Source organism: Carassius carassius, chromosome 11 (assembly GCF_963082965.1).
Source record: "Carassius carassius chromosome 11, fCarCar2.1, whole genome shotgun sequence".
Taxonomy (NCBI): domain Eukaryota; kingdom Metazoa; phylum Chordata; class Actinopteri; order Cypriniformes; family Cyprinidae; genus Carassius; species Carassius carassius.
Window position 1 is genome coordinate 5,717,716 of NC_081765.1, and position 25,415 is coordinate 5,743,130.

Below are 25,415 nucleotides of genomic sequence, written 5' to 3' on the forward strand. Positions count from 1 at the left end.
TCTGAAAAGAACTGCAAAAATATACAGAAAGTGACAGAAACATATCACTCACCCTACCTGGAGAGGAATATTTCTGGTCTGCACTGCTTTATCAACACACTACCGAAAGATTAAGATTTTTAAGATTTTCTTATTCTCACCAAGGCTGCATTTATTTCTTCAAAAATAAAAAATGCAGTTTTTACTTATATTGTGAAGTATATCATATATGTAGCTATTTATATATAATTCAGTTAATGACTTATTAATGAAAGTGTTTTTAATTATTATAAACTAATAATGTTCATGCTGAGCCATGTTTGCATTGTTCATGCACATGTTTCCGTCTGGCGTTTGAATGGTCTCTGAAATGCTGAGTTTACTGGTATAAATAATTCAGTTTTAATGATCTGCTCTGCTTGCTAAATGAAAAGGCAAATGCAGATTGACAGACTAATTAGAGAACTGCGAGCTGGTATCAACATTATCATCATCACCACAGTATCAGGACTATAACTGTAGAACGGAGAGGATGGAGTTTGTCTGAGCTGATCGATTCAGTAATCAATATTCAGATACTCTCACACAACTCATTATTTCACTGTGGACTTTTATGGATCTCAGGGAATAATCGAACCAAAAACGTCACTTATGGTCACAATAAAATACTCTGTTGTCTGTGTGACAAGTCATTATACTTATGGGAAAATGTCATGTGAGTGACCCTGCCATAGATGCAATAGTCAAAATATACTAATGCTTCCTAACACTAAGAAATAGTTCCAAGAGTTACTTGATTACTACTGTCTCTCAGTTTACAACATTCATTTTTTTCTCAGTTTACAACATTAATTTTTCTTCATCCAATAGCATCTTTTCACTATCAATAACTGGCAATACTTTCCTGTCTATGTGACAAATAATGATCTCCATGGGAAAATGGAATGTGATGGATCTCACCATGGATCCTATTATATAGTAAAATCATTTTCCTGATCTCAAAGGAATTTCTATGATTATTTGGAACCAATCTATAAACAAAACATGAAAAATAGGAATTTCAATGTCAACTTAACTCCCTTTACATCTGTTTCAAACTATCACAGAACTTCTGTCATATTTTATACCTGCTACACTTAAGAGGCCTTGGGAATGTTGAGTTTCACCACCAATAAAAGTACAATACTTTCCTGTCTATCTGATCATTTATTATCCATATGGGAAAATGTACTTAATCAAAAAATATATATAAAAAAAATAACTTAGGGTTACCCTCATCCCAAGGGAATTTAGATAATTATTTGGAACCAATCTTTAAGTATATGCATCAGGAATGTTGAGTTTCACCATCAATAACAAATAAAAGACGTGCCTGTCTAGATAATTAATTTTCCATATGTAAAAAATATGTATTCTGTGAATGACCTCACCATGGATCCTATAGTAAAAATTCTACGTTTTCCTAAACCACCCTTAAAGGGCTGAAGGAATTCAAAAGAATCCTATAAAAATTCAATTATAATGAATTAAAAAGAATGTTAATTTCACTTCATCCAGCAGGATCTTATTTGACTGGATCCCATTACAACTCTGGTTGTGTTGGTAATTAGTCGTGTGATTTTGTTTCGGACAAGAAACACTGTATCCCTGCTTTCACCTGATATGCATCGGGAATGTTGACAGTTTCTCCATGTTCAGCCACATATCCAATGATGCCCTTTCCCCAGGGCACCTGCACCTCATCTGAGTTACTGAGAGAGGGCAACACTGTGGTTCCAGCGTGAACGTCAAAGAACTTGGACACCAGAGTCTTTTTATTGGACGGTCCCTCCACCAGGAACAGGGAGCAGCGGTCAGCATCCACCATGATGCACACAAACACCAGGATCTTGTAACTCAGACTGGTCAAATCCAGGTCGTTGGAGATGTCTTTGACGAGCTCCAGGAAGAACTCCCTCTCGTTGTGCTCCTTCAGGTAGAACTTGTAGTCCACGGCTGTGGAGGGATACTGGGGGATGTTGACCCGGGACTCCAGCAGCGCGGAGAGGATGTGTGCGGTGGTCGGCGGCAGAGAGCTGGCTTTCCGCAGCAGCGCGCGCCTCCTCATGCTGGTCAGCGGCTCCTGTGCTCTGGAGTTCACGTGCTCGTCGTAAGTCCTGTTGGCGTTGATGGCTTTAGACCTGGCGAAGGTTTTCCTCAGCTCTTTCTGCGAGGCTCGTCTCTGCAGCCCGTCGCTTCTGCTCGCCCAGCTGTCTTTGCTGCACGCGTTCGCCGCTTTCTCCGCCTCCGCGCTGGAGTTCGCCGGAGTTTTATTCGCGTGATGGTTCTTAAGCCACTTTTCCACCACTCTTGCCTTGCCTTTTCTGTTCAGATAGTCCTCTAATAATTCCGGGTGCTCGTCTAGAAAACTTTCAACTTCGGAAAATACCATATTTGACCCTGCCATTGCTGCAGCCACGGTCATCTGTAAATAAAATGAGAGAGACGCGCGTGTTGCACGGTCATTTATGTGAGTGGACGAATCAATCTCGAACTTAAAACAACAGATCCTCCGCGAGAAGCGCGCACGCGGTCCTCGTGCGTTCAGCGTTCATTCTGTTAGAATTCTGCGTCGCGGCGGTTCGTGCGCTTCCGTTCATTCTAAAGCAGCGCCAGAGAGATGATGCGACAGAGCGCCTCGCAGGTGCATCACTGACGACACGATCACGCAGTCCTGCTGCCTTCATCCTCTTCGGAGGGCGCTGGGAAATGCAGTCTTAATGACGTTTCAAACCTTTCGTGATTATTATGTCACAATCAATGTAAGGTATCTATTTTATTTGTTCGCTTGTATTTTCTTAAATACAATTTCTCTAATTAGTTAAATAACCCCTTATTTATTTGTTATGTGCACAAGTCCACATTCCACTATTATATATATATATATATATATATATATATATATATATATATACACACACACACACACACACACACACTATATCACTAATTCAACATTTCCCTAAATTTGCAGCTCGATCGACCTCTAGTGGACAAAATGAGTTCTGAAACTGTCCGAAAGCATGAATAAACCCTCGAAACTTAATTTTCTCACATAAATAGAAGTGAGGGAGTTCCTTGGGGAGACCTTTAGTAACAAAAAAAAAAGTGAACAGTTGTAGACAGAGTTCATAAACTACATCAACTTGCAACTGGCGCTTTTCTCAGCAGCACCTCATAAATATTCATGATAGTAATCTATGTAAGCTGTCACTAAAACATAATTTTTCCCGTTTCGTGATATTAACAATCTGGGTCTGAGGGCTGAGTTATTAGTATGCGCTCGCTCATATACACATTACTTTACGTCTGTCGGCAGTATAATGAAGTCTCTGCTTGTCATCACATCGTTCCACTAACAGTAGGATAATGATGTCAACTGAGATACAACATGCAATCTACAAGAAGAAATGACAAGTGTAGTCCATAGGCCTATCATAATTTGTCTATTACAATCTTTGTACTAGAATTTTTTGATTACACAATGCCTTTAAGCCCATTTTACTACAGGCTTACATATTTGTGTCAAATTAATTTATCAACCTGTCGGTATGCTGAATCATGTTGGGGCGGACTAGAACATATCATAGAACATTCTCTGGCCTTTATGTGCTCTACTATAGTCTAAATACAAAGCATAGCGTGCATTCCCTTTATTCTTTCTGCATATGTTTAATCCCTTTACTGAACTCTTAATATTGGAGTTTTATTATTAATCCATTTCACTTGGGCAAATGTGACACATTTCCTTTTTTATGTATCCAGTATAATTTTAAGTAGTAAATAAGCTACATTTTCCCATAAATTCGACAGGGTTTCCAAAAGGCGACTCAATGGGAAATGGAGAGGACAAGTTTCACACTTTGAGCGCTCCAAAGATTTATTGGTAAATATGTTTAAAGCACAATCACATCATTGAACACAAATAAATACATAAAGTAAAACACAGAATGGAAACAGTGGGGAAGAACAAGCTCCAGTAAAATCTCTGCACAATCCTCTATCATGCATTTAGTTAATCATTTAGGTGATTGATAGCAGTTTCTCTGATGATGAAGATGATGAGATTGTGATGCATCTGAAATACACAACTGAGTTTAGAGCTACAGTGGGTCTCGTCCAGTAGTTTTACGCAAAAACAACTGTTCACGAAGGACAAAAGTACCAAAACTGGACAGTATGTGAGGCCTTCCCAATGAGGAAAAAGTGATTAATATAAGTCACGGGAGAACTTTTTTTTTTTCTGTGTGTGTGACAGGTAATGTGTATGCATAAACCTAAGTAATAATTAAAGATTGTAACAGTATGGATTATAAAATTCAATATCTTTTACTTAGCAGGATAACAGATGACTAGACTATGAGCAATAGCAAAATTAAACAACTTATAAACCTGAACTGAAAACATCAACAAATCTAGACAGATTTATGAAGTTTATGAACTTGCAATAATAATAATAATACTAATAAAAATACAGTACACAAAGGACTGCATTTTCCCAATTCTCCCCCAGTGTGTCAATTTTCCTATAATGTGGCAGTGTCCAGTTCTGTAGAACAAGAAATAATTAAACCACACATCTGCCTTCAGCTTTTAGGATCATGTGACCCTCAACAAAATCACACTCAAAACAGAGTTTGTTCTTTACTTAATACATCTCATTATTGAAAGATAAAAACAATGTCAGAAAATAATAGTTATTATAATTATGCGTACTTGAATGAGGGGAGGGTACGCATCACTTCTGTTCCATCTGAAATTTAAAGTGAATCAGAAACTCAAGTGAATCATTTGCAGAAGCAGATCACAGGATGAGCTAAACTCTGAACTACAGACAGACTCACTGTTTCTACTCCGTCTGCAGAATGAAAGAGCTGACAGAAAATCAGAACTGTATGTGTGTACTGTACATGGACCACCTCTTTTGTAACCATACAATGTAACCTACCGCAGCTAGCACATGTGCTCTGAATTGTTTTACACTACTTAGTTTCTCCACAAGCCGTCAGCACTGAACCAGGCTGTTGATTCACTGTTAGTCTCAGCCTCAGACGTCATGCCCTTGGACCATTGGCTGAACATCGTCTGATGCATATGGGACACAAAAGTGGAAAGTTTTCTGTTATTGTGGCGACATTGGTTGTTGGACATGTCGGTCAAACGTCCTGAAAACTGGCATGAATTCCAGACCTTCACCCTTGCACTGCTCCTCACTGGCCTCCTTTTTCCTGGAGGACCTCATTGGGGGGAAAGGAGCGCCTCCCCCACATCTTCACTTGTATGTAAATCTGAGAGACTGATACACGAGCTGAGAGACACGTGATCTTTATAAAAGTGTGTGTGTACATGGTACTTCTCACATTTTGGGGACCAAATGTCCCCACAGGATAGTAATACCAGTGCATTTTGACCTTGTGAGGATATTTTTTAGGTCCCCCTGAGGAATAAGCTTAAAAAGTTTTGAAAATCTTAAAATGCAGAAAGTTTCCTGTAAGCGGTTTAGGGTGATACAATATACAGTTTATACAGAATAAAAACCATTATGCCGAAGGAATGTCCCCTTAATACATGTGTGTGTGTGTGTGTGTGTGTGTGTGTGTGTGTGTGTGTGTGTGTGTGTGTGTGTGTGTGTGTGTGTGTGTGTGTGTGTCTACTTCTGTGTGTGGAGGGGTGCGGCTGGCTCCATGATTTCCATCTTGATCTGCTCTCCATGAGTCCTTGTGTATTGCTGGAGGTAATATCTTAAGATATCAAGCAGCCTTGGCTGTCTTTTGTTGCTCCTTTAGAACAGAGAGAAAAGCCACTCACTTGGCTGTGGAAAAAACAGCTTGTCTAAATCTTCAGCTGGACTGAGAATCTAACAGAGAGCAAAATTAAGGACAAAGACATGAGTCCCAGCAGATCATCCAGATCTAATAAAGATGCATCTGCTTTCTTGTGTCAATCATTTCAATTACAGATAATAAAACATGGCGAATCATGTTTTCAGACAGGTTGTTCATGGAAATTTGGCACCGTGTCTTCAACAACGGGCTGATTTGGTTCTTGTAGCTGCCAGCAGCACTGTCATAACAATGCATTTTATTTGTAATGCTCTATTCTTAACCCTCAATCTGATAATATGACCCCAATCAACTTTTTCATAAAGAAAAAAGTTCCTTTCATCTCAGTGGAATAAGATTGTGACTTTTCTACATTTTCAATCTATATTAACATTAAAAAAATGAATAATAATAAACTGGGGTTGATTTGGTTGTTCTGAAGGTATGTTAAAAAATAAATAATAATAAATTACCAATCTAGTATTTGGGGTCAATATGACGCCACATTGAAATGAACGGGAAATGCGAAAAGAAATCTATATTTTTTTCTTAATGTCAAAAAAATTAATAAAAAGTAACACAAAATAAAATAAAACACACACGTGACCGCTACAGAGAGCATTTTTTTAAAATTGGCAAAGAAAATCAATAAATCCTGCATAAATCTCAAAATGGCCACACAAAAACGAAGGCCTGATACTAGATAGTATGAAATGCCATGTGGATTTGGTTTCGATTTGTTGAACTGGTTCAAGAAGATCCGGTTACATCGAGTGATTCGTTCACGAACCGGATATCATTCAACTGTTTTGTTTTGAACGCTCTCTCACAACAGACACGGAAGAGAAGACAATGCTGAATAAAGTGGTAGTTTTTGCATTTTTGGACCAAAATGTATTTTCGATGCTTCAACAAATTCTAACTGACCCTCTGATGTCACATGGACTACTTTGATGATGTTTTTCTTACCTTTCTGGACATGGACAGTATACCGTACACACAGCTTCAATGGAGGGACTGAGAGCTCTCGGACTAAATCTAAAATATCTTAAACTGTGTTCTGAAGATGAACGGATGTCTCACGGGTTTGGAACGACATGAGGGTGAGTCATTAATGACATAATTAAAAAATTTGGCTGAACTAACCCTATAGTATATGCAAGTGATTTCATATGTGGATGTGCGTTAACTTTTCAGTGCAAAGGGAAGGCATTTCAATGCAAAAGGAAGTCGTTTAAATGGAAGTAACCTTTGTAATATCCGCATTTGCAAACATGGACAGCGATCGTACAATTCAAGTGAAGCAATTAGCATTTTGCTAAATGTTCTTGCTTCGCCCACTATTATTACATCAATTGCTAATTCAGTTGAATCCAATGTCGCCTTCTGCTCAACTACACTCAGAAACTGAATCTGAATATCGCACTTTGTTTCGGCCATCGACGCCTGGTGTACAAAGCATCAATAACAGGCAAATGATGCCAACATCATCCGCCGGCGAAGTTCACAGAACACAATATCAGACTCGCCAGCAGTATGGTAACTGGCAGTGTCGATCTAGAAAAAGGTGAGACAAAAAAATCTGCTCGGGGGAGGGACATACAGTCCCAGACAGAGTACAATTTCCTGCCTCTACTATATTCAAAAAAGTATAAATTGTCTTCCCAACTAAAGTCCCAGTCCCACTCCCACTAGTGAGTTAAGCCATTTTCAGAACTAAGAATCTCAAATAATTTGTGATGAATTGCTGTTAATTAAAGTTTGCTTTTTGTTAAAGGCAGGGTAGGTAATACATGTATAAACAACTTTCTTCCAAATTTGTTTAAACTTTCTATATATATCAATGCATAATTAAAATGTAAGTACTCTGATAAAAAGAGTATAAAAATCGAGTGACTCTAGACCGTTTAATCTGTATTAAACACAGCTCATTATTTCCATTTCGGGACGAAACATAGGATTGGCTTAGGCGACTGTCACTCTCTCGCAACCATGGCAACCACCCTTTTGCCACACATGACCTGCCCACTTGCGCGTGCACGTTTGATTTGAGGAATTCAACAGGCACGGATCCTAGGAATACCAAAACAATGGCAGAGAAACAGCAAGCAAAATTCACAGTACCAGCCTATGCAGTTAGTGAAGGCAAACCAGGCAAAAAAAGGAAGACAGTAACAGTACAAGAAAAGTGTATTTTGATCATACATATTTTTTCATGAAGCATGTGTCATTAGCACACGTAGCTGCGTAATATAGCTAACATAACATTACTTAGTGAGCCGTAGTAGAGGCTTTGGAAGGAGCCCAGAAAGGAGGGGGTGGAGTGAATGGAAATAATGAGCTGTCTTTAAAACAGTCGTGAGAGGTCTACAGTCACTCGATTTTTATACTTTCTTTTTCAGAGTACTTACATTTTAATTATGTATTGATATATAAATAAAGTTTAAACAAATTTGGAAAAAAAGTTTTTTTATACATTTTTTTTACCTACCCTGCCTTTAAGGTGTACTGTTTTTACATGCCAAGGACACAATACCATCAGACTTTTAATAAGGATGTTTTACTTTTGACCTCCCCTGACGATAATGTGTAGTTGCAGCAATAGTGATCTGTACACTTTGTAATTGTCCTAAACAGATAGTAAATTCTCCTTCATGTTACACAAATTACAAATCAAAAGCATAATTTTCTCAAAACACTGTGCACAAAATTCCCTAATGTTATCACAGCAGTTCATACAGCCAACCAAATCTTTAATACATCAGGGAAAAAAAAACATTTGCAGCTTTTTCATTGGTCTTCAAAAAGATCACAAGCATTTTTGTACCATTTTCAAAACACAATCAAAACTCTGTGAATTGTAAAATAGTCAGGTCCACACCATATGTCCTCAATTAACCCCAAATTGATATCTGATGAGTTAGTAATCCACCCAACACAAAAAAGCCAATTTCCTAATTGTTCACAGAGGCGGCTTAGTTACAACAACTACAAAAGGGGAAGAGAAAAACAACAAAGAAGATGAATGAGGAGAAAAGACAAAAGAAGAAATATCAGCAGTGGGAAAGGAAGAGGTGTAAGAGGTGGTGGACAGGGTAGAGAAGGAAGAGGAGATGGAGAAAGAGCAAGAAGAGCTGAGGAGGTAGGAAGAGGAGAAGAGATGGATAAATTGGAGGGCAAAAGTATAGTGGAAAGAGAGAGTGGAAAATATAAGAAGAAATGGACAGAGTGGAATAGGAGTGCAAGGTGTAAGTGGAGAGAGGAGATGTAGAAGTATAGGGTACACCCATGTTTCAAATGAAATCAGAGTCACACTTCTTGACCATGTCATAAATCATGGCCTCTCACTGAGAGAAGCTGTGCAGAGAGTTCAGCCCAATATAAACATCCACAGTGGCTTCAATTATGCATATTAATTAAATGTTCCCTGAACTAATAAAGTACATGAACAGATTAAGCAGGAGCTGCATTTCCGTTTGTTCAAGTATGTGCAACCCAATTACTGCACTTTTACTGTCTACACAGATATATTTTTCTTAAATGATGTGTCCATAAACTGTTCTGTTACTGTAATTGAAAAGATGTAGGTATATCTTTGTATACTGCTGCTTCAAAGTGTGAACTAACTTCAGTTTCACAGTAGTATTGACCGCAATCAATGCTATTACTGTAAGACACTAACTTACTGTCAGAGCTGGGTAGATTACTTATGAACTGTAATCAGTTACTGATTACAGATTACTGTAAGAATTTGTAATGAGAAAATTTGTGAGAAACTTTGTAATCAGTAATATAGTCTCTTAGATTACACATTTTTGGTAACATAATCTGATTACTTTGGGATTACATTTTTGCAAACCCTTATTTGATATCACATATTCAGTTAGCCTAATCTAGTACTTTAAAAATATATATATTTAAGAATATATATTTAATTTTTATTTTCACCAAAAAGAGCCACAATAGCTTTTTCAAGTGCAATATATTGACAGTTAATACTTACAAAATACTAACACTAATTTACCTTGCTGTTAGAGTTTGCTAGTAACACTGAAAAAAAACAATCACATCTTATGATTTTTAAAGCCTATTTACTTATAATTAAGTAAATTTAGAAAACCAATATTGAAGAACATGAAATTGACCACAATATCACAAAGTAAAATATTTAATAAAAAAAGACAACAAAAAAACACTGGAGGTTAATAAGAACGTATCAATGAAAAACATCAAACAATATAGCTACATTGCGAACATGAATTTTGAAAAAGACTAAACTCACACAGGGATGACATTTCTATCCATCTCAAACCATTTTAAGTGCAAAGTAACAATTAGGAAAGACAAACAATTACAACATTACAAAAATGAATATTAAAGAGGATGAAACTCACAGCAATAACATTGCTAATACATGGCTCGACATTGTTTTACATGAACTTGTCCTTCGGACAAGTAAATCATTCACTTGTCAGAGTAAAAAAGTTACTTGTCCGGGGGGGGGGGGAGTGTGTTTTATTTGTTTGTTTGTCTTTTTTCGGCACAAATGTAGTTATTCTGAAGCAGTCTCATCAGTGCTCTATCAGGTATTACTTTAATCAGTGTATTTTTTATATTTTCCGCCAATTGATTGCTGTTACATTTTATAACTTTATAAAGGAAAATATTTTCCTAAACCGATTTAAATGTCATTTACGTTGAATTCTTGCATGTTATCAATACATTAAATTAGAATAAGACATTATGGTTATTATTAAAATGAAATCCGTATGACAAGTCACTGTCTTAATGAGTGAATCACTGATTCAACCGATTCGTTCAAACGGCTGATTCAGTCAATAAATGAAGCAAGTAACCGTTTTTAGAAATGGCTCACTGAATGATTGACTCATTTAAAAATGAATCATTTAGTAACGAAAGACTGTTGTGTGTTGCTCGGAGATGTGCGACTGTTCTGCTTTGGCTTTGCTTAGGACTATTTTTGTTTGAAATGGAACAAAAACAATCCATAATGTGTCTAAAATGTAAGTCAGTTAATATTACTTGTTTAACTGAAGATGTATAAAATCTATATCACATTTGCAATCGAGCTGAAAGTCTGAAAAACATCACTCCTGCAGTATTATACAGAACATTTTTTTTTCTACCGCAATATGTTTGTTTCTTTATGTGTGCTGTTGCGCTTAGTGTTGATTTCTCCTGAGTCAGACAGATAATTTTCTTTCTCCCTATTTTTTTCTCTCTCTGTCTTTCGCTCTCTTCCTTTTGTTTTTTTAACTTTCCATCGCTTTTTTCATATCTGTGTTCATCGCGTGCTCAATAAGGAAACCGATTTCAATTTTCCTGTTTCTCTTCTACTCCCTCTGCAGATACTGTGCATATTTCTCAGGATCATCTTTCAGACATTTTCTGTAAGATTTTGACCTTTGGGCAGCTGCTTTTGGAGCCATGTCACACCTAAACACAACAATTATAATGAATTAATTTAGTATTCTAAAAACAAACGCATATTTAAAATATAGTGACTTAATTGGTAAATGTATATTCATTTAAGATAACGTATTCAACACAGATTCTTTATAGAACAGTGTTTAATGTATCTGCCGTCATCACCACCACAACCTGTCATTACCAGCACAAATTGTAATGTGCTGGTAATGACACTTTTGTATATGTATAAAAAAATAGCCTTACTAGAAAAGATGATGACTTAGCAAGTGTAGCTAGCTTTCTATGTGTAATGTACACATTTTCATCTTCAAGAACTTGATGGGTTTTCACTATTAAAGTGATACAAATAATCCAAAAATATAAAAAAAATACAGAAATACGACACATTGTAATGACGCATAAGTGTACATGCCCAACACAAAGAATAAAGAGTAGATTTACTTTTCTGGACATCAAGGCATCAGTCTTGCAGCTTGAAAATCCATGTGCTCCACTGTGAAATTGGGTTACCATGGCTACCAAAAACTTTTGATGGGGGGGGGTTGGAAAGTGCCTTTATGCAGAGTGTGTTGGTAATGATGGCTAAACCATTAGAGAGGTAAAAATTAAGCAAAATAAAGTACAAAATGCGCATATATGTGTGTATGCATGCTTAATTTGTTCATGTAGTTTATTAGTTCAGGTAACATTTAATTAATATGCATTTTTTTTTTTTTGTGATAAATGTTTTTTTTTTGTGACATATGGCATGACATGTGAAAACTCTGGCGGCGGACAACACCAAAACTCAGATAATGTACCACAAAACACCAATAAAATGTGTTAAAATCATTAATAAGAGCAGCCATAAAAAAAGTCTAGGCTTGTTTTTGTTTATACTAATTAGTGGTGCTAAAATGTATAGATTTAATTAGTTTTTAATAAAATTACACCCTGTGGACAGAAATGGGGCCAAATTCTGGGAAATAAACGGCAGGTTTATTAGGAAAAAATATAAACATAAAAAAAAGAAACTTAGACTCAAGGAATTGTGAATGACTTATTACCATTGTGCAAATAATATGTACTGTAATCCACAAAAAAGTAACTGTGGTCTGATTACGAGTATTTTAAAAAGTAGTTTACTCTAACTACAAGTACTTGAGTTTTGGAACCTGATTTACGTAATCCAGATTACATGTAATCCGTTACTACTCGGCTGTGTTTACTGTATTGTAGCTTTTTTGTGTGTTTTTTACTCTAGAGAATCTTTGTGTTGAATATCAGTGCAACTCCTGAGTACCTGTATATTGATGAATCCAGCTTCAGTTTTCACAAAAAAAAGAAAAGGTGGCAAAATGTGATTGGCCATTGTGCTACATGTAGTCAATGTACCTGGACAACCAGGAGGCAACATCACTCTCTGTGCCACAATTTCTACAACTGGTGTTGTGGCACACAATGCTGTCTTGGGACCATACAACACCGCAAAGGTGTGGTGGTGGCTGTTTTTTTTTTTTTTTTTTTAAACCTCAATGAAATCCTCTTTCCGCAGGGTGATCAGGAGCAAATGGTGTGGAATTTTGTAGTTTTGGGACAATGTCCAATTCCACCATTCGGCACTAGTGCGAGAGTGGTTTGACAATCGCCAACTCTTCAGGATGGTGTTCCTTCCACCATATTCTCCTTTCCTGAATCCAACTGAGGAATTCTTCTCCTCTTGGAGATGGAAAGTACATGATCGCAACCCTTTACAACCAAGTAAGTCTTCAAGTGATGGAAGAGGCCTGTGGAGATAACCAGCATGTCAAGGATGGGACGCAATCAAGACTATTTTTTTTTTTTTTCACAATGCATGACTTGTGAAAATATTTGCTGTGATTGTTGATAATTCTCTGGCCAGATTGATTAATTGATTCAGTGAATTCAGGTTGTTGGGGTTTATTTTTATTTATTTTATTTTTTTTGTGGGGTGACCACTCATTGTTATACACCTAAGCTCCTCATTCAAGAACTTGATGGGAAAACATGTATTTTAATTTCTTTGTGTATCTTCAGATGAATCTATCAAATCAGAATACATGTAGTTTTGATATTAATATTGAATTAAAAAAAAATGCATTACTAGAATACAATGCTGTTTCACTGTCTAGTGGATACTTGACTGTTTTGCCGACCTGAGTGTTTTAGTTTGCTGTGTTAACTGTTTTGAGAGCTGTTACCGGAGTTTGGAGAAATGTACCAAATCGATTGAGGAAAAACTGTAAATCAGTGATACATCTATACACCTGTACATTAGCATTTCGAGCTTAACTAATACAAATAAACGATGGTAACTAGACTAATGTAATGGGGAAACATAGAGACAACATGCATGTAACATATACATTTGTAACTGATTATAAGCTAAAAAGTTTTGTTGTGTATAGTGAAAATGTGTGTGTGCTGCTCAGCCAGGCCCTTGGTTCCTGGCATCAAGGCCTATCTAATTATATCTTGGAATGTAATTGAAGTCAAATGGGAAGTCCATGAGTTAATCTGTTCAGCATTGTCCAGATAATCGGGGTAAACATTGGTCACTTAACACTCATAAACTTTAGATTATTGGTGCCATTCTATAATTTATATGCAAATGTCAAAAGGCTAAAAAGAGTTTCTAAGACATAAAGCCCAAATGATCGTACATGATGCTAACCAGATGCTACATTTAACTCGGTGAGTTGCATTGTGTGTTTGCTCAGTCCAGTTGTTACACGTAACATACACGCAAATTGTAAGAATATGACTAATACTGATGAATAAACAGCCTATAAGGTAAGGCTATTAAATAGCAATCCCAAACTACTTTTTGGTAATACAGTTAAGTTGGTGTGAGCCACCATAGTCATTTCAACATGTAAAAAAAAAAAGATTGAAAATTGAAAAATTACATGACATTTTTTGGGTTATAGAAACAACAGTTACCATGGTGAAAACACAATAATACCCAATTCACATGCATGAAACCTAATTCACATGCACAAAATGAGATTATATATTCATAAAATACATTTCACAAATGTAAAACAGTTCACAGATGTACAACTGTGTACAAAATATTTTGAACGTTCAATATTTTTAACTGTATTTCTTTTCTTGTGAGCAGTAAGCACACACACATACACGCTGTTATGCAACTTCACTATGACTCCACTTAATAACAGATACCGAAAGGTTTTATAATCAACACATTTCACCCATACACAAACATACATACCATAAGTTGCCAAAGAGAGAGAAACCAGTGACTTCTTTTATTAGCAATTATGATAACATAAAGAGCCTCTAACATCCATGTAACTTTTGCATTTCACTAAAGTTTCCATATAGTGAAAAATAATACTGGTTTACATTGTTTTGTGTCTTTGGTGTAAATGTCCCCACCTGTCTTGTTTTTTATTTTATTTTTATTGCTCAATTCTTTAAGAGGTGTGAGGTTGCCGGTTTTGTGTCTTTTGTCATACTTATCCCTCCCCTCTCCCACCTACTGGAACATAACTGGCAGTTTTGTCAGCTTCAAATCTGAGGTACATAGATGCAAACTGTCTTTGTGAAGGAAGTCAGCAACAGTTAGACTAAAGCAAGACAGCTGTGGACAACATGCATCTCCTGCTTTGGAGAAAAAATGCATTTGACCTATTATTCTATGGTCTCTTTTTGATTTATCTCAAATGCATCACCATAGCAGGGAAGTTACTTGTTCTTTCCTGATTTTCTGTTAGTTTAACATACATGTAAGACTTGAGTTTAGGTTTTTAGGTTTTAGTGATTTTAGAGTTACTGATTGTAAAATTGTGATTTCAGTAAATTAAGATTACATCAAATTAATTGGGTGCAGTTGTGCTGTCATGCTAAAATGTTAATAAAACAGAAATCACCCTTGATTCGGTTTTGATTCATGAGCATAGCTCAGTAATTTCCCGGCAGATAATTAAGTTAACTTTCTCTTTTTTTCTTTTAATGTATTTTGCAGGTGTTAAGATTATTGGTCATGATACATCAGTCATAAAAGGAGGAAATGTCACATTGTTTTGTAACCTGACTGAGACAAAAGAGAATTTCACTTATATCGTCTGGCAGAAACAGACAAGAGGAAACCCTGAAAAGGAAACCAACAAAGACCATAAAACCGAACACAACCATTTACTGGACAAGGTCAAATTTATTGGGAATATTAAAGAGAAGAATGGATCAATTCAGCTCCTGGGAATGACACTGCAGGATGATGGGATCTATACTTGCATCTTCATATTTCCCAGTGGAAAAAATCAGACAAACATCAATATCACGGTACTTGGTAAGACTGTGAATGATTTAAAGCTGCTTTAAAAGTTCCAATTGTAAAAGTTCTTAAAAGATAGTTCGCCCCAAAATGACTGATCTGTCATCATTTAGCCACCCATGTTGCTCCAGAGCTGTGCAAGGATCTTTCTTTCACTGAACACAGAAGACATTGTCTCCATGTAATGAGAATAAAAGGCTTTCAAGCATCGGAAAAAGGCAAAAAAGTACAATTATAACATCATAGCTCATAAATCATGTCCACTCATTCTGCATTTCCGAGAATCATGTGATAGCTTTTCCATGTGAAAAAAAAGAAATAAATTTGGACATAATTTTCTATTTTAAATGTCTCACCATTATATTTCCTCTTACAAACATGGTGTGTTTAAACAACACTTGTTAAACTGAAATGGTAGTGCTTGTAGTTCAAGATGCACAATATATATGGACTACATAAGTTATTGCGGTTTTTTAAATTAATTTTTTTCAGTGGTCAGTGTATTTGACACAAATGTATTTGACACGGACAAAAACTATTAAGTTTTTAAGTGTGTTTTATTTTTATGGACTGCAATTTTTCATTTTTTGACATGACATGAAAATATTGATTGGCTATTGGATAGAACCCTACTTTTAGTAATTTTCCCAACCAAAGATATTTTGTCACCTTGCTCAAGTTGTTCACATAATTAATTTATTGTTTTTTGTTTTTTGTAATGTAGTTCCTTCGGTGGGGAAGGTGATAGGGAGGACACATGTTTCGGGTCATTTCGACAAAATTTTGGCATCGTGTGTTGCTCACAATGGCCGGCCTGCAGCAGATGTGTTTTGGAGGTTAAGTGCTCTGAATGACTCACTGAGAACAGAAACCAGCTACACAGAGCACAAAGATGGAAGTGTCACGGCTGTGTCCCACATACTTGGTGCACCATCTAAGTATCTAAACCAGAAGAAGATCCAGTGCGTGGTAAAACACAGCACACTGACAAAGGAACTAGAAGTTGACTACGTAATAAATATCCACTGTAAGTAACATATGTATTTACACTGTATAAGTAAACATTGTATAATTTATAAACTAGCCTAGTAGTGGAACAAAGAATACAACAGCTACTGGTAAAGGCTGAGTGACTATTGGCAGACTACTGACTGTAAATTGTGCTGATCTGGAATCTTTTCCTTGCCTCTAGAAGATGGTTAAATTTTTCCTGTCCTACATAATGGTGGCCAGAAGTGTAACTTGATCAGCTTAGTTTCCCTCCTGTAACCGAAGCATCACTAGATTTCAAAACCACATGAGCTGTTTATAGTAAGTATTACTTTTATATTTTTCAACTCTTAGATCCTCCAGAATTGGTGGAGATATCTCCTGACAATCCAACAGAGACTCAACAATATCTTTGTTCAGTGGATTGTAACCCAACACCAACCAGCTTCATCTGGACCAAGTAATGAAATCATGTGATTTTTAGTTCTTTCATTCCTCTATTTCTCAGACACATTTAGAGTAAATTAATAATATTATGATTTATTTTTTACTCAGTTTGGACGATGCAAACTGATATAAACTCCAATACAGGTGCTTCTCAATAAATTAGAATGTTGTGGAAAAAAATTGTTTATTTCAGAAATTCAACTCAAATTGTGAAACTCGTGTATTAAATAAATTAAATGCACACAGACTGAAGTAGTTTAAGTCTTTGGTTCTTTTAATTGTGATGATTTTGGCTCACATTTAACAAAAACCCACCAATTCACTATCCAAACAAATTAGATTTTATATGGTGACATGCCAATCAGCTAATCAACTCAAAACACCTGCAAAGGTTTCCTGAACATTCAAAATGGTCTCTCAGTTTGGTTCACTAGGCTACACAATCATTTTCTGTTTCTCCGCTGGTTCTGCCCAGCTCAGAATTTTCTGTTTCTCCGCTGGTTCCGCCCAGCCCTGAATTTTCTGTTTCTCCGCTGGTTCCGCCCAGCCCTGAATTTTCTGTTTCTCCGCTGGTTCCGCCCAGCCCTGAATTTTCTGTTTCTCCGCTGGTTCCGCCCAGCCCTGAATTTTCTGTTTCTCCGCTGGTTCAGCCCAGCTCTGAATTTTCTGTTTCTCCGCTGGTTCCGCCCAGCTCTGAATTTTCTGTCTTCGCTGGTTCCGCCCAGCTCAGAATTTTCTGTTTCTCCGCTGGTTCTGCCCAGCTCTGAATTTTCTGTTTCTCTGCTGGTTCCGCCCAGGCCTGAATTTTCTGTTTCTCTGCTGGTTCCGCCCAGCCCTGAATTTTCTGTTTCTCCGCTGGTTCCGCCCAGCCCTGAATTTTCTGTTTCTCCGCTGGTTCCGCCCAGCCCTGAATTTTCTGTTTCTCCGCTGGTTCTGCCCAGCTCTGAATTTTCTGTTTCTCCGCTGGTTCCGTCCAGCTCTGAATTTCCTGTTTCTCCGCTGGTTCCGCCCAGCTCTGAATTTTCTGTGTCTCCGCTGGTTCCGTCTAGCTCTGAATTTCCTGTTTCTCCGCTGGTTCTGCCCAGCTCTGAATTTTCTGTTTCTCCGCTGGTTCCGCCCAGCCCTGAATTTTCTGTTTCTCCGCTGGTTCCGCCCAGCCCTGAATTTTCTGTTTCTCCGCTGGTTCCGCCCAGCCCTGAATTTTCTGTTTCTCCGCTGGTTCCGTCCAGCTCTGAATTTTCTGTTTCTCCGCTGGTTCCGCCCAGCCCTGAATTTTCTGTTTCTCCGCTGGTTCCGTCCAGCTCTGAATTTTCTGTTTCTCCGCTGGTTCTGCCCAGCTCTGAATTTTCTGTTTCTCCGCTGGTTCCGCCCAGCCCTGAATTTTCTGTTTCTCCGCTGGTTCTGCCCAGCTCTGAATTTCCTGTGTCTCCTGTGTTCCCTCCCAGCCTCCCTCTCCCACCTCCTCCTAGACCTGACAGTCCCTCTGCTCCACTTCCGCTGGTTCCGTCCAGCCCTGATCCTCCTGTGTTTCCTCCCATCCTTCCTCGCTCTCCTCCTCCTAGACCAGCCAGTTCCTCAACGTCATCTCTGCTGGTGCCAGTCAGTCCCGCAGCTCACCCTCAGTCTGCGCCATCTGGGCGCGATGGTTCGCCGCTGGACTGCCAGTCTCCAGCTCCGCCTTGGCGCGTTAAGGCCCTGTCTCTGCCTCCAGCCTCCGAGCCCTGGACTCCTCCTCGGTCCTTCGACCCAGCGGCTCCGCCTTGGCTCTTAGCTCCCTCGTCTCCACCATGGCCTGGCATCCCACCTGCTCCACCGGGCTCCCTCGTCCCTCCGGCTCCACCTTGGTCAGTCGTCGACCATCCGCCGCCTCGGGACTCCACTCCTCTGGCTTCACCTCGTCACTCCATCCCTCCGGCTCTGTCAGGCTCATCCTTCCCTCTGGTTCCACCTCCATCCTCGGTCACTCCGGCTCCACAGCGGTCTTCCAGGACCCCACCTCCGCCTTGGTCGCCTGAGCCTTCTGCTCCACCTAGGCCCTCTGGATCTTCGACGTAAATACCCGGTCTGTTCAGTTCTCCCTCGTCCGTGATTGTATGTGCATCTGAATGTGAATGTGAGTGTTAATCTGAGATCGTATTGTATTGTAAACGGGATATATTGTCTGTATTCTCCTTCTTCCTTTAGTAAACTCATCATTTGTTTCATATCCTCCTCGAGCACTTTAGTCTTTCGTTTAGCACTACACCTAATTTGTAACAGCGATACTGTAAGCAAGGCGATATATTGGGATATTTCTTATTTTAGGAATAGGATGCTAGGCAGCATTTTCATCCGAATCAGAGTGATACTTAGGTATCTACTCGTTCCCTTTGGGAGTTTTTATATTGGAGGCTCTTATCCTCCCCTTCCTAATTCCCCTGTAACCACCAGCTCTCCACCTGACCGAGGTTAGGTGGGAACTTCTTGCATAACAGTCTCCTATGCTGGACCTATGATGTTTTTGGTTGGTTCTATGTTCATAGCAACCACCTTACTGATGGTCCGGACTAAAAGGAGGTGCCCCTTATGCAGGGCTCCAGTGCAGGAACCTTGTCAGCATTATGTCCAGCCGATATTATAGCCCTGATTCCGGCTTCATGTTTCCGGTATCAGGCGGCCGAGATCACAGGTTTCTGTGGGAGCCTCCTTGATCATCAGGCCTGGCACGGCACTGCAAAGGTCACCCTGAGGGCCTTCCTGGCCACTTAGTTGTTTCTGTCGCATCAAGTGGGAAGTGGAGGTGGTAGTTACGGAAGTCTTCTTGTATATGCTGCCTCAGGAGATGCTCCCCTCCCCATATGTTTTGTAAATGAGGGCAGCAGTTGCTCAGTGGTTCATGTAGGTTGTCTACAACCCCGGAAGGTTGGTGGTTCAATCCCCGGCTCCACCTGACCAAGTGTCGAGGTGTCCTTGAGCAAGACACCTAACCCCAGCTGCTCCCGACAAGCTGGATGGCGCCTTGAATGGCTGACACCGCAGTCGGTGTGTGAATGAGTGTGTGAATGGGTGAATGTGAGGCAAATTGTAAAGTGCTTTGGATGGCCATGTGGTCTGTTGAAAGCGCTATATAAATGCAGTCCATTTACCATAAATTTGAACTTGCCTCTCCCATGCGGTTTAGCTTCTCTGCGATGCTTAGGAACCTTTTAGTTACACACTCTAAGCTCTGTGTACTTTCTGAAAACCACATGGTGGTGAGTGTGAACGTGAACACTTTGCACACTTTCTAAAATCCACGTAAGTGGTAAGTGTGCTCGCAAGACTCTGTGCACTTTCTGAAATCCTGTAAACTAAGGGTTACACACTCAGCTTCGTTCCCTTTCTTGAAATGGTTAGACCTTGGTTCCTTGGGCTCCACTCAGCCAGTGTGTATTTATTTATACACTTCAAGTACACTTCCCTCAACATGAGGGGCTATTGATTCCTTCAGCTCTACCCCAGGCCGAGGCCCTAACAATTAAGTTGGGTATGTAGCCTATGCCATTGGCCATAAGGAGTATGTCATGGACAGCTGTCTAACATCCCAGGGGCAACTCCCATTGAAATGGTAGAGTTGGTACTTAGTGTTCGCCATGATTCTAGCCTGCACTCCCCTCAGCATGGCGGTGTGGGTGTACTGTTCCCCATAGTGACCCTTAGAGGATGCAGACTGCTCCGCTTCACTCACATGCTCAGCCACCCAAGCAAGCACTCCGTTAATATTATGCTCACGCTCGCCATTAAACCTATTACCGCTCAGATCCTGCTCCGACATAAAATTTATGTTTCAAATCGGTTATTCTGGATGTTAACTTGAACAAATATTTAGTCTGATTACCTATTTGTCTACATTTTTCACAAGCTTTGAGATAAAGTCCGCGGGAGCGGGTGGGAGTGGACACAAACAATTGCTTGCCGACATAAAATGTATCTAGTAGGCCTAATTGTTTACTGTTTGTATCGAAATTCTTGGATAATTGTCTAAAATTGTGCATACTGATGAATAAAAAAACTATTTCATAGTTTTGGGTGTGGGAAGGGGCACTGTTACACCCTTTTTTTAAGTAATGTTAAGCAGCACAACAGTTCATGTGCTGGTCCTTGCCTATAATTAGGACCCGAAGTAGATAAATATCATGTGTGCTTTTTAAAACAGTATGCGACAGCAGCGGGAAACTCTGTATATTCATGCAGTGCGCATGTCAAAAGAGTAAATCCGATCAGAAGCTTGTGACACGTAAACGCGCATATCAAAGCGATCAGCGTTTATTCAGCGTTCATGTAAACACTACTTCAGATTCGTCAATCAGAATGAATTCATTCCGATGGAAACAAAACGTGTCCATGTAAACGCACCTAGTGTGAACAGCACAAGCCTGAATCAGCACATGGAATCTGTTTTTTTTTCTTCTGATTTGTCCCCCTTCCATATGTGATACTAAATTTCATTTCAGGTCAGATGTTTTGCAATGTGACCGCAGTCTAAACAGTCATATCGGAAGCCATGTGACTATTACATCTCTCTAGATCAGGGGTAGGCAAGTTCGGTCCTAGAGAGCCGCAGACCTGCAGACAGAGGTGGAAAGTAACGAATTACATTTACTCGCGTTACTGTAATTGAGTAGCTTTTTTGTGTACTAATACTTTTTAAAGTAATTTTTTAAATCTGTAATTTTACTTTTACTTAAGTAGGCTATATTTTGTTTGAAGTATCGTACTTAGCTACGTTTTAAAACACATTAATTACTCAGTAAAAAAAAAAAAAAAAAAAAAAAAAAAAAAATCGCTCCCTGGAAACTACGGCAGTAAATAATGGGCAGGAGGGCAAACTGGCGCTAAAATCACAAGAAAGATGTAGACGGACAAAACAGGCGTTAGTGGTACACCGCTGAAAACGAAACCCCGTCATATTCTGAAGTTGAACTCGAAGGAAATGAAGTGAACCCTGGCCATATGTATGCTCTATTATGCAGTGTAAGCTGTACTTGCCTAGGAAGACCAAACTAGCAGCTTATAAAATCTCGACAAGACATCAACCCTTTGCAAGAATGTAGAGGTAAGCTAAATAATTGCATCGTTGCATTGGTGGTTAAAATGAAGCTTTGACATTTTAGCAAGAGGTTTTGCACAAATTAGCCAAAAAGACAGTGGTGAGGAGTGTGCTATTTTTGTTTTAATGATGTGCACGCGCATTTATAGTGCGTTCTTTCACTGTGTGATTCAGTCTCCTAAAATGCATTTAGAATGATCACAAAATTGAGGATATAGGGGCAAAAAAAATCACATATGTATATAATTTCATATATTAAATCAAAATCACACAAAGAATGCCATCTTTTCCTCCAAAAATCATCATGAATATATACATACATATATATATAACAGTTCAGTAAACAGGTTAATTAAGAGACTTGCGTTTTAGACACCATATTGCCTTTTTTAGCTCTATTTCTACAACAGAAAATAATTCCAAACACAGCCACCAAAGCACAGTTTTGCGTCTCTGAGCAACGTGACAGTGATTCGTTCCTGAATGAATCAACCGTTTAAATGATTCGGTTCAATCGCAATGACTCCCTTATTAACAGTGACTTGCTGACACATACTGGCCATTTTAATTTCACATTTAAAGTATCTTTTGATTTTTTTAAAATAATTAAATTCTTATCATTTCAAATGAGTATTCAACATTTTATGTCTTGTATATCAAAACATTATTCATGCATTTGTAACTGCAGGTTAAATGCATTCTTGTCCTGCACTAAACAGTGTAATACATCTAAATGCCACTTCCAATGAATCTTCTGCATTTCGTCTGCATTAAAAGATGAGTTTGTTGATACTGATTTGCCTGGTAACAGCCCAAATGTTTTATTATTCTAAATAACTGATTCCTTTAATTAAAAACAACTAGTTTGAGATTAATAGACCTATCCCAGGGGTGTCAAACTCAGTTCCTGGAGGGCCGTAGCCCTAACCCTGCTCCAGCACACATATCATGTAGTTTTCAAATAAACCTAAATGATTAGATGAGCTGGATCAGGTGTGTTTAATTAGGGTTAAATCTAAACTGTGCAGGACTGTGGCCCTCCAGGAACTGAGTTTGAAAACCTTGGCCTGTCCCATTTTGACTCCCTCCCACTGTTAAAATGTAACTAAGTAATTTTTACTCTGAGTAAATTTTAAATGAGCTACTTTTTACTTTTACTTGAGTAGATTTTTAGACTGGTACTTTTACTTGTACTTAAGTAAAATTTCATTAATGTAATGGTACTTTTACTTGAGTAGAATATTTTTGTACTCTTTCCACCTCTGCCTGCAGAGTTCAGCTTCAACCCTAATCAAACAGACCTGAACAAGCTCATCAATCCATTCAGGATTACTAAGGTACAGGCAGGTGAGTTTTTGGAAATGTGGAGTCAGTGGAAATGCAGTGATGTGTCAGAACTTACAGTGATACATTTTTTACTTAAAGCAATTAGGGGATTTTGTTTTGGAAACCTGGCAACCCTGTTCATATTGTTTTTTTGTTTGTTTTTTTGCACATGCTGGTCAATTCAGAACCATGATCAGTTCACACTGGAAATTTGATATTGGCCACATTTAAAACAAGATTGTGAATAGCTATACAAAAACCTCTGAGCAAAAATTGTAATTGAGCACTAAGGCTCGGAGTGTAAATGTAGCCTATGTTTCTTTGATTTTATTTGACTTGTTTACAACTCTGATATTTTGATATTTGGCTATTTCTACTTCATGTGTCTTGTAAGAATGCTACACAAAAGAAGTGCTGTTTTAATCTCATGTGTTCATGTATATATCACATCACATTCACTAGTCTCCCAAATGTGTCTTCATTAACAGAGTAAAGGGAAGTACTCTACATTCTGACAGCAACAAGCTTTTTGTCCCAAAATCGTCCTCTGATTTTAATGGTATATACATCTGTACGGCATCAAACCAGTATGGAAGTGCTTCAGGTTTCCTCTATGTACATAAGCCTGGTGAGGTTTAAAATCTTTATATTTTAAAATTATGTACAATTTTTATATGCAGAGTTTATAGTGGTTAAATGTCTGTAGAAGAGGTGTTTCTTTTCTTTCTTTTTTTTGCTGCTACTTTACATTATAATTGGCATCAACAAAAACAAAACAAAAAATGTATATCATGTTTTGATGCATTACAGAAAATCTGTACAATCCGAAATTGGCAAACCATTATAAAGTAAAGTAAAATTTAAAATACAAAATGTAAAGATTAAGGCCTGTACACACAGAGAATAATAGCTATAAAAATTACTTTAACGATTATGATATTAGCAATCCACACCAACAGACAAAAACATTCTGTTTATTATAAGCACATGCAAAAGTTAGTTCATCTGCTGTTTAAAATCCTCAAGGTTTTTAAATTCAAGTAGATTCTGATTGTTTTTTTCATTGTTTATTAGCTGGAAAAAATCATTCTTATTACAATGATATTTTCCCCCATGTTATTATCATTGCAGTTGTCATGTGAACTTCACTATTTTTATAGAATAAGAATGAGTTTTAATGAGTTTTAAAACTTTACCATTATAATATATACCATATAATTAGTTATGGTCCTTGGAATGAACTGGCCTTTATTCTTGTCATCGTGGAAGATGTAACCTGACGGCTCTCCTCTCTTGTTCTGTGTTTTGTAGGATCCGCTGATGACTGTTGGTTTCCTCTTGGTTTGGTCTTCAGCTGTGCCGTCCTGTGGTTTTTTTCTGGTCTACGTATTGAGCAGTGATGGAAAAATGTCTCAAGTTCCTCCTTACTCAAATCAAAGTACAGTTTACAAAAGTAAAATGAAACACTTTTAATTAGACGTCATCATATGTAAACCCATAGTAATTGGTGGTTATCCAGAGGAAAAATATATGGCTCAATGGGAAATATCTGAGAGAAAGGAGTCCAAAATGAGAAAGAAATGTGAGAAACATTGGAGATCTTTTTTGTTTGTTTGTTTTTTGCTGTAATCTCTTTCAGGTCTTTCAGGTTGATCTTTCTTTTTTCTTGTTTTTCAACTTTAATGCTCAGGACAGTAGGAGAAACGATTGGACAGGTGAGAAGGGAACAGGAGCAGAAAAGTACTTTTAGCTGGGAATCGAACTCATGCTACCTGAGGTGCAGTTGTGCCTTCGCACAGATGAGCTGGCCATGGTAGCTGAAATACTTGTAGTTAGAGATGCACAGTATATATGGACTACATAAGTTATTGTTTTTTTTTTTTTTAGTTGTCAGTGTATTTGACACAGACAAAAACTATTAAGTTTTCTGCAATTTAACATTTATTGACATGACATAAAAATGAATAATGAAACAAAGAATATAACGGCTTTC

The 25,415-nt window shown here is 38.1% G+C and overlaps 2 protein-coding genes across 2 annotated transcripts in view; one reads left to right on the forward strand and one right to left on the reverse strand.

Moving 5' to 3' along the window:
- The window catches only part of LOC132152669 (dual 3',5'-cyclic-AMP and -GMP phosphodiesterase 11A), an 85,965-nt gene extending 83,292 nt beyond the window's left edge, over positions 1-2,673 (reverse strand). The window contains exon 1 of the mRNA XM_059561457.1: positions 1,637-2,673. Coding sequence (XP_059417440.1) covers positions 1,637-2,443 — 807 coding nt within the window. The 5' untranslated portion in view covers positions 2,444-2,673. The remainder of the gene's footprint in view (positions 1-1,636) is intronic.
- Positions 2,674-14,844: 12,171 nt separating this feature from the next.
- LOC132152565 (nectin-3-like) lies at positions 14,845-24,822 on the forward strand. Its single transcript, XM_059561318.1, has 6 exons — positions 14,845-14,878; positions 15,283-15,606; positions 16,316-16,618; positions 16,936-17,041; positions 23,911-24,050; positions 24,734-24,822. Exons 1-6 carry the CDS (start codon positions 14,845-14,847, stop codon positions 24,820-24,822), a joined length of 996 nt encoding a protein of 331 aa, XP_059417301.1.
- The last annotated feature ends 593 nt before the right edge of the window (positions 24,823-25,415 follow it).